The 10,565-nt window shown below is 40.3% G+C and overlaps 1 protein-coding gene across 1 annotated transcript in view; it reads left to right on the top strand.

The window, feature by feature from the left end:
• Positions 1–214: 214 nt before the first annotated feature.
• The window catches only part of LOC104168394 (protein NEL-like), a gene marked incomplete at its 5' end in the record, with an annotated part of 17,846 nt that continues 7,495 nt past the window's right edge, over positions 215–10,565 (top strand). The window contains 2 exons of the mRNA XM_009708970.1: positions 215–355; positions 10,313–10,506. Of these exons, the coding sequence (XP_009707272.1) occupies positions 215–355; positions 10,313–10,506 (335 nt within the window). The remainder of the gene's footprint in view (positions 356–10,312; positions 10,507–10,565) is intronic.

Raw genomic sequence — 10,565 nt, forward strand, 5'->3', positions numbered from 1 at the left:
GCAGAACCTCCACTGTTGGCAGGGCCAACACTGTTAGTCAAGTCCTTTTATAGAAATGATTCAAAACTTTACTGCAAATAATTCTGGAAATTAAAGTGTCAAGAAAATACTTCTGTGAAACCCAGATATACCGGAGACATCGTTCTCCCATCAGATGAGTATAGCAATTTCCTCTGTGTGAATGTTCTCCTTTTTCGTTGTTCTTACTAAACAGACATTGATGAATGCTCAGATGGCTTTGTTCAGTGTGACAGCCGTGCTAACTGCATTAACCTGCCTGGTTGGTACCACTGCGAATGCAGAGATGGCTACCATGACAATGGGATGTTTTCACCAAGTGGAGAATCCTGTGAAGGTCAGTATCTGAAAAAGGTGGGGGCACGTTATCACTCGCATTACAGTAATGTCTGCTATCTCTGACTGTACTGCATTGTCAAGTGTTGTCTTGGACACTGTATCAATGCACGTTAAATCTTGACCTGAAGCAATCATAGTCTAAATAAGCATCATAAACAAAAGGCAAAAGAATATAAAGTATGAGTATTCCTAATGTATAGGTGGAGCATTAGTGGCCATTTCTATGATTTGCTAAGATAATGGGTGAAGTCAGGCATGGTGCTTAAAAACGCAGTTTCTCTGGCCCTACAGCTGCTTCTGTGACTGAGCCTTGCATAAGTGATTTCCCATGGGCTGATAGCATGCACTGTAATCTGTCACTCCACGGTCAGCTGTTTATATGCCAGATTCTTTATATGCAGAAATGGGCCTCAATCCAGACCTCAGTTCCTCCACTTCATTCCTCATACACTGAAATAGTCTGTGATGAAAACATTTCCCATTGCGAAGAAGGATTGTGCGGCCCTGACCCCCTTACCCCCACCCAAGTTAATACTGTGGTGCTTCTGCTGTGCATAGGCTAACTGCTTGTAGAAAGGTGCGATTTGAAGAACAAGCTTACAAACTGGGAAGCTCGGTGGACTTAGGGCTGGGGCAGGGTGCAGGGGACAAGGGAGTGACAGGGGGCCATGGAGATGGGAAGGTTTTCTTTGTTTATGAATGATGTTAGAGAGAACAGCAGGTTAGTAAGAGCACAGTTACTTTCAGATGCAGATCTCGTAGTATGGAGCGTTATTAGGCTCTTAAGATACTGCATGCTGCTGCTCTTCAATAAGGGAACAAAGCGGGCTGTTTTGCCATGGGCTACTTCGGGCAAAATTAGGAGCCTTTCTGCCTTCTGTCTCCGAGTGCTGAAATACTCAGTGCTTACACAGTGCAAGCTTTCCTACCTTGCTGTTTAAACTCACATTGGTGGGCTGCATCGGTTCCAAAGGGAAGCAATTGAATTAATTGCACTAAGGCAGACACACAGACAGTTCTCCGGGAGCAAGAATGACCTTTTCGGTATCCCCATCATCAATACTTTATTTCAACACATTTTCACCGCAGCTGAAGGCCTGTATTCCCAGGAGGAGCCAGCGATTTGAGTCAGCCACTGCTTTCGTAAGTCGAGCTTTCTTTGTCAAGAACTAACTAAATGTCAGCGTTAGCTGGCCAGGTGTTAGGCCAAGAAGGTACAAAGAAGAAGTTGTGATCCCTCTGATTATAACGTTGCCCTTCTGTCACTCACGGCACAGGTAATACTCTAGCCAGGCATTTATGGAAATACACTCAATGCCCCAAGTTTTATCTTCAATGTCAATATAACATTTGTCTCATGGGTTGAAGATAGTGGTTTGGCACATGCTATCTCAAGAGATCTGTGTGATACAAAGTGACTCTGTTAAGATGTGTGCCAACAAGCAACAATTAAGCAGCAATTTCTAAGCAAATGAAAAACCAAGGAAAAATAAATGTGAGGATTGCTCCATGTATGCAGAAGTGGCAATTATTAGAATGTTTTGACCTTTTCTACAAAGCACCAGCAGCTCTTTATTAAACATACACAGAGGATAATAAGTAATTAGAATTAAATCACAGATGCCAGGAAACTATCTTCATTGCTGATAACCCTAGTCACGAACAGTGGAACACTTTCAGTTTGATTGATTGCAGCTCCAGATTTTGGAATGCGTAGCAACTTGGGATGGGGAAGAAGGTTAGGTGTTTTATTAGTCTTACTACATCACTTTTTATTGGACTGAAGCCTGTGATATTGTGTCTCAGACAGAAAATAAAACCTGAGAGAAGAGACAGCCTAAAATCCATTGCAGTATGGAAAGTTGAACTTCCAGTAGCAGAGGACAGTAGTCCAAAGGCAATTGGCTTCTCTGCGGTCAGATACTCCCACTGTGAGAGATTCCCCTACTGGGTTTAAAGACATAAGAAAATGGATTTCTTTTGTCACTTCTTCAGTATCCCATAGTTAGATGTGATTGGATTGAGCTGTTTGTTGGTGGATGGTCTTTTAGATGCTCACTGTAATGGGGGAGCAGCTTCCAGGCTGTACCAACCTCAGATCTCAAATCTCAGTTCTCCACTTCTCACCTTCAACTGTATGGGCCTCTTGCTGTATCCAGGACCAGTGTCCTCTGAAGCTTTCTGTCTTGTGCAAGTGCTACAGCGTGCAGAGCTGTGGAAGGAACAGTGCAGAATTACACAGAGGACAAACTGGTCCTGCCTTGATTTCTTGGGGGGACAAAGAATTTAAACCTCCTGGTGATTAGGAAATGTTCTTTGAGGGTTTGTCCATTTTGCTTTCTAAGAGGACTACTTCGAAGTAGTATTTTATGTAGAGTACATAATAGGCTTGTCCTTGGCTTGTCTTTTGTAAGTTTTAGTTGCTTTGAAGAAAGTTCCTTCTTTCAGTGGAGAAAACCTTTAAAAGCCAAGGAAATGCAGGTTCAAATCTTTTCTTTCTTGATTGTTCTATATGATCTGCTCAAATCTGGGTCTGTTTGTGTCCCCTGGACATGTGCTGATAGTACTATAGAGACCACTTCTGTGATCAGTATCACTCAGCTCCTTGTTTCCTTCAGCAAACCTCCAATTTTAAAAATTCAGGTGGAAACACCTTTGTTAAGATGACAGAGGCACAGAGGCAGTCCCTAAAAACCTTAACAGAGTACCAAACCTGGGCCTACCCCTTTTGCAGGAAATGGTCCCATTAGGACATTGTCCTAAATATTCCTAGCTAGAGGTGGACTCCTTGGTAGCATTAGACTTTGTCAGTGCTTGATGATGAAATAATAGTTGCTGAATTGCCTGGTTTACACACATATTGACCTTGGTTACTGCTGCTTCTTTGGCACGACTGAGAATATTGAGTATTTTGACTAATGTACTTGAACGCAGAAATTCATAATCCTATTTTATTGTACCTGCAGGCAGTGGAAGACCTAGACATTCCTTTGCTATTATTTTTGCTTCACATTATACTCCTGGGTAGACCTGTGGTCTCTATAACAATTACCGAGAGAAATGATGGGAAATGCAGCTGTAGGGCTTCAACCTCTTACCAGCATTTGCTGCTTTTCCCTGGGAAATAGAATTATATTATGCATCGTCGTATTTCTAGAAAAGTGGTGAAAGATCAGCTGCTTAGTCATTCAGAACTGCTTGGCTTTGGGAAGTCTTAAATTTTATATATATGTAAATAGAGCATTCAGTATGGTATATTACCTGGTACCTTCCTTTTTGCCCCCTCTACAGCTTTTCTTTATAGTTTCTTTACATAGTCTTACTGGTGCTCTGAAGGTTGTCTCTCGTAGCATTTCATAAAAGACAGCTAGGCTAAGATAGTAGATATTGCAGCCTCAGGCTTCGTTGCATTAAAAAACTGGAATCACTGAGGGCAAAATCGTAAAATAAGAATGTTCAGGCCCAGTTGATATTTGCTCTGCAGTTCTGTGTAAGATCCTGATTCCTTTGAGTTTGTCACCTGCAATGTCTAAAAGCTCCCAAAATCAGCTGAAGAGAGAGGCTGTTATTGGTTTGTACCAGAGCAGGGCAGGTTATACCTCATCAGTTGTTGGACATTTTGCATGCTTCCACGTCCGAAGAATAGCTCACCTAATTAATGCAGCCCCTTAGGACTTACCGAGAGTATCTGGCAGGTACCAGCTGTTGTTGATACAGAATATGAGCTCAACATACCTTCACACTCAGCAGGTACCACAGTTTTTAAACGAGACAGGTGCAAATGAAAGGATTGGAAAGCATAGATCCAGAATGCCCAATTCAAAAAGGATCCTTTTTTGGTTGTAAGGTTTTATCTGTATGTGAACTCGCAGTTTAGGATTTCTTTCTGAAATGTCTTGTTATGTTTTCCTTCTGCCATCCTGCTTCCAGAAGTAGAATCACTTCCTTCTCTGTGTGATAGAGCAGGCTGCCTGACAACACAGAAGGCTGGGACTCTACTTGAACAATTTTTTCCACAGTCCAGGCTAATGAGGGACGGAGGCATATTACAAGCCTCAGGACGCTCCCCAGCCTTAGCGAATGAACAAAATCCGAAATGGTCACTTCAGCATCCATATCTCTGGATCTGGAAGGCAGAGGAATTGCAGACTGTCAGGATGTCTGAATTTATCCCACAGTACATCCAGTATTTTAACGAGTACATGAAATTTCTTGTAGTTGAAAAGCCGCTGTCAGTTCGGAGTCCTACACTTAGATCTTTCTCCAGTGCTGGTAATGTTTAACAGAAGCTTTGTTATGGATAGCACTTGAGGAGACAGGAAATAAAGAAAAAAAAAAGGTCTTACTAGCACTCACAAAGCTCCATGGAAATTCTTTCACCTTTATTCATGATCGTAAAAGGTCAGCAAATAAAGTGACTTCTTTTCCATCCATCCCGAACAGAACTATAGGCATTAGGGCTTCATTACTGAGTTTGGGAACCCAACTTAAGCATCACCAAACAGAAGGCAGATATGGAGACACGTTAGTGTTTAAATATTCTGGAGTGTGGGCAGAGTACAAAATTGGCAGGGTTTCTCATCTTTTATAAAAGGACTGATAAAACAGAAACTTGACCACTACTGTTTATAAGACAGTAATTTGAACACATTTACTGTATCAGGAAACATTTCTGTGAAGCTGGTGTTACCAGCATCCAAAGTCTCAGCTCTTCATCTTCCACATCTGCTAAGCACTCTGACAGCTGGCTTGCATGAAGTCACAAATAAATTATTCACAATTCACTTGCTCTTTGAAGAATGACTACATCAGTCAATAGATTTACTTAGGACAGAGAAGAACAGAAACCAACTTTGTGCTCAGAGAAGCTTGGGCTCCCTATCATCAAATGCACTCCTTCCTTTTTTGCCTTAAGCAGAAAGTATTCAAGTATCTGATGTTGTCACCTTGCTGAGCCAATGCTACTGCTCAGAGCTAAGGTAGCTGAGAAACTTACGTTGCTTCGGAGCAAAGGAACTGTCCACCCTCCCAACCCATCTTTTCCAACAGCTTATTGCTCATCGATAGAAATGTTCATCTTTTCTTTACGTAGATGACACTCTAACTGATATCAGAATTAGTCTGGTACGAAATCATGTCTGGGGGAGACCTTTTGGGGTTTTATGTGAACGTCCTGCATGTAAGTCTGGATAGCTCATCAGAGGAGGGAAGGTTGCAGCTTCCCATCAGCTGTATCAGAATGGGTCTCTGAGCAAGGTGTACACAGGGTTTTTTTTCCTAATTCTGCCTTGTTCATGTTCCTTGTGAGTTTATTGTGAGTTTTCTCATCTGTCATTATCAACATTGTATTTGGGGGGTTTTTGTCCAAAACATTGAGCTGTCATTTTTTTAGAGCTATCTACAGTAGCTCCAAGATCTCTTTCCAGAACAGATCTAAAAGACTGTTTTGATTGTTGAATGGGTATTTCCCCGTGCACCTTACAATTGAATCTCATCTGACATATTATTGTTTACTCGTTCAATATCATGAAATACTTCTATATTTCACTGTCAATTTTTTGGTTTTAATACTTTTTTATCAACAGTCTTTTTCATCTCAGCATTCATCCGTTCCCCTAGATGATTCAGGATATTGGGCAGCACACATTCTGGCACAGATTCTCGGGGAACTTCCCTGGGACAACTCTCTATTGTGACAACCTGACCATTTGTTGCTGCCTTTTATTGCTTACTAATTAACCCACTATTAATCTGTGAGTCAATGACCTCTTTTCTGCCATGGCACATAGTTCCTTTAAGAGCATGTATTGTGCAAGGGAGCTCATGAAGTTTTCGATTAAAAGTATTACAGTATATGAAATGTATTGCCCTCTTTAAAGTCTTTTTAATTGGTATAGTATACGTTTACTCTGAGTCTATAATCTAGTATCTTTAAAGAATCTTCTTTCTACCTGAAAACATATTATCCTTTTGGTCACTAGTTTTAATTTATCTTTAAAGATTCAACATTTTAACTAATTCAGTCTTTGAAACTAAGCTGTACCACAGAGATTTTTTGCAGCCTTTTAAATTCCTTTAAGGATATTGAACTTGCATACGTTGTGGTCACTGTCGGTCACCAGTACAGAGTCGCTGCACAGTAGAGACGTTTCAGATTGGAGCCTGCACACTGCTCGGGGCCAAGTCCACTGATGCTTTGTCCCTTTGGGATTCTTTGACTATCTGTTCCAAGAAACAGTCAGTAAATCTGTTAAATACAGCCTTGGGTCACAACCTGGTGGGGCAATTGAAATTCCCATTTTTATGGAGTTTTCTGCCTTTGCAGTCTCTCAAATATTACAAATGGAGTTTAGTCATTCTAGGTACTGTCACAATTTTGTATGGCTTTAGTCCAGTATTTTTCCTGCGTAGGTATGAAATTACTTGTGATGCAATTAACTCCTGGCTTTCTGTAACATGTGTCACTACTTCTTCATCCATGGTACTCCTTTGTCTTTGCAACATTAAGTTGTACCCAGGGAGGATGGTAAGAAAAGGAAAATCCTTAAAAGTGTGCCAGATGAAAGCTGCTGTAATTTTTAGTGTAGACTGGATAAATAAGAACTGGTCCTCAATTTAGCACTAGATAACTAGTTACATTTTTTTTCTCTTTTATTCTGAGGCAAACCTCCAAGTCTTTTGAGACTTAATGTTCTAAAGTCATAACATTCAAGCTGCTTGATTCCTAAGCAGTGTCTTGTAAATAGCCTGAAGTGAATTATTTGTTGTTTGTTTTGTTGCCTTTTTTTAAAAAAAAAAAAACACAAAAAAACAAACAATGTGAGGGCGATAATAACATGCCTTTGTGGCTGAATATACTGGAAATATGCAAGCTGTAATCCTCCCCGCTCCCTTTTTCAGACACAAAAGATGCAGGGGCCAGTGTACCCTGTCCATATGGTTATGGAAATTGGAGAGCTGGTTATGGCTGTAAAGAAAATGTCAGTAACATAATTCACCATCCATTACAAATCCAAAGTCAAAAAGCTGAACAAAGTTTTGCTTGGCATGGATGATTTGTGTGCAAGTTCTTTGCAGATAATGCCTGAAGTTTGATGTGGATGAATAATGCAGATGCGAATTTCATGCATGCAAAGTTTGTTTTTCTCTTGCTGCATCATAAACACACTGCTGTTTCTGATTAGGTTAGAATCAAAACATAAATAGCTCCTGCTTTGACCAGGAATATTTAAATTGCCCTATCCAGAACATGTATTTTCATGAATCAAACAACTGAAAAAAACAAGGTTGGGGTTTTTCATAAGTTCACAATGTTGGATAAGCTTGGCTCAATACCAACGTCAATGACGAAACCTCAGTTATTTTCGGTAATGGTGCACTCACCGTTACCATGTTGAAAATCAAACTCCAGAAGCCTTTTTCTCATGGGAAAATTGTGAAATACACTTGTATATAAGTGCCAAACGCAGACTTAGTCTTTATAGGGTTACCACTTGTTGTTAAAGGAAACTGTTCTGATTAACATGACTGCTGAACTTTGTTCAAGTATCTCATTAAATATGGCTGCTTTCAGTTAGGTGGGCAGGTTGTTGAGAAGTGATATTATTCATGTGTGACACTAGCTGTGTGAAAGCTTTGTACAAAAGAGTGTTTTAAACAAATGAACACAAGTGTCAAAGTAATTTATTAAAAATTATTTCAATGGTAAAGAGAATCCTACTGTTAATCTGAATCATTATATTTAAATTGGGTTTGTGTTAGTTCTCGTTATTGCATAACTTAGGACCAGTTAGACGGAGTATATGGAGATCTTAATTTTAAATTTCCAGATTGTATTACTTTGAGTATGCACTTAAGAGGAAACAGAGGAAGGAGAGAGCAGCTCTTGCGTTCCTCTGCTGTGCCCAGAGCAGCATCACTCAGCCCATTCCCGTTAGCCACTTGTCTGAACCCCTCCACGGCTGGAGCCGGGACAGCCTCCGCAGGGCCCTCGCTTCCGCGGACGACGGGGCCGTGCTCTTGGGCTGGGCTTCCCTCTCGGATGGGCTGGTGATCCTTCAGCTGTCGGGGGCCGTGCCAACAGCCACTCTCAATGAGGGTCACGATCCCAGTTATCTTCTGCCCCGTTGCACCAGTGGCTGACTCCAGGTGCTTCAGCAGGTGATGAGGTAGAAGACGTGGAGATCTGAGGTGATTCGCCTGTTCTGGATTATCTGATACGTAAATGAGGGCACCGTAGACCCTAATGCATGAAACATAATCTCTCTTCCAGAATCTGTTAGCATTGCAAATTAAATATTCTTGCTAGCTTTATACAATTTCTGCTCTGCAATTTTTTTCCCCCTCTTAACATTCTGTGGCAGTGTGTGTCATAGTTTATGCGTTGTATGAAAAGTTATTTCCTTTTATCAGGCTTAAATTTATTGTCTTTCAGTTTCATTCACTGTCCCCTGTCTTGTGTGTTAGGCAATACGGAGAACAAAAGCTCTCAACATGTCTTCTCTGGAGTATTCATTAGTTTTTGGTTATATCCCTTCTTGCTGATGTTCTTTTAGAGATGAACAATCAATTTATTTTCAGTTGTTCTCAAATGACATTTTCCTCATCCTTCCCATAAGCCTGAGTAATTTTGCAACACTTTTTTTTTGAGGTGGTGCCACTGTTATTGCACACGGTATTTGAAGGAAACCCACAATGCTGCTTATTTATACAATAGAATTCTAATAATTTCCCTGCTGTTTTTCATCCCAATTCATATTCATGTTAGCAACTTGTGTACTTTTTTTTGACTGCAGCCACACTTGGAATTGAAATGATAATTGAGTTATTTTGCTTTAAACTGAATGTGCTTGAGGTGAATTGGAGGTTTCATTTCCATTATGGAACCCAAAGCTGAGTGTTTTATTAAGTTTTTATGCTGATGGTAAAAGATACATGCATGACCATGTTGCTTATTTTGTCTTGTACTGATCTGTTGGACAGTTAAATATCACAACGCTACTTTTTAATGAACTGTAATAAAGAGCTTGGGCCAGACTGTTGTGAAACTGTATTTAGAGGTGAACTCAGTGTATCGATATTTGCAGGTGCCAGAGATCTAGTCTTTACTTTTCCAGTGTTTTCTGCCTTTTATCGCATGTAGCTGTTTACTTCATGCCTTTTCAAAGCTTTTTTCCAAGATAACTTTTCTCCATATGGACAGCTGAAAAAAGCTATTCAAGTAGAAGGCAGTGTGTCCTGCTAGTTTGCCCTTGCAAAATAAGTATGTGTGTCTTGATGAAGTAGGCCTTTAAAGGTACTGTTGAATTCTTTGAGACAGGATTGTTTTGAAGTCATTTACCTTTATTCACTGGAGACATTAATTTTTTTTTCTGTATTTTGTATGCTAGACACAGGGGCTATAGATGTCACTGCAACTTGAATAATTAAAATATTCTAGTTTGCACACCCTAATAAATGATGCAACCTAAAGCACGGTGTGCTTGGTTAAGTGAGCTTACGGGTCAGACGTCACCTTTCACATTAACTTCTCAGCAAGTGAACTCAAATGTGCTAGACAGAGCCAGCAAAAGGTTTTGAAAACAAGATTGTGCAGTTTTTCTTGTTTCACTGAACATGTCTCATGAATGATTGCCACAAACTAATGCTCTTTAGGGAGCTGAAAATTATTTTCTGTTCTTATGCTTCCTGCGTTTTCTTCATTCTACCTACCTTACTCAATAGCATTCACCTAGAAAAATGTCTACGAAAATTCAAAATACCATGTTTTAAAAGTTGAAGTGACTTGAAAAATATTTTTTGTGCAATTGCAAGTTATTTCTCCCCATTCTGGTGAAGTGCAAATTAATTTTCAGCTGAAGGCTTTAATGGCCAAGAATCATTTATATTGATTGCCGCAAGAACATTTTTATTAATTGAATGTGGTCTAAGAGCATTACATGGCATGTTTTTGCAGACATTGATGAATGTGGAACTGGAAGGCATAGCTGTGCCAATGACACAGTTTGCTTTAACTTGGATGGTGGGTACGACTGTCGATGTCCCCATGGCAAGAACTGCACAGGAGACTGTATCCATGAAGACAAAATCAAGCACAACGGTCAGATTTGGGTGCTGGAGAATGACAGATGCTCTGTCTGTTCGTGCCAGGTCAGTAGAAACAGAAGTAGCTGCTTCTGCAAGATGGTGGTAGGGATGAAGGGAAGAGC

Source organism: Cariama cristata, unplaced genomic scaffold (assembly GCF_000690535.1).
Source record: "Cariama cristata isolate BGI_N322 unplaced genomic scaffold, ASM69053v1 scaffold13771, whole genome shotgun sequence".
Taxonomy (NCBI): domain Eukaryota; kingdom Metazoa; phylum Chordata; class Aves; order Cariamiformes; family Cariamidae; genus Cariama; species Cariama cristata.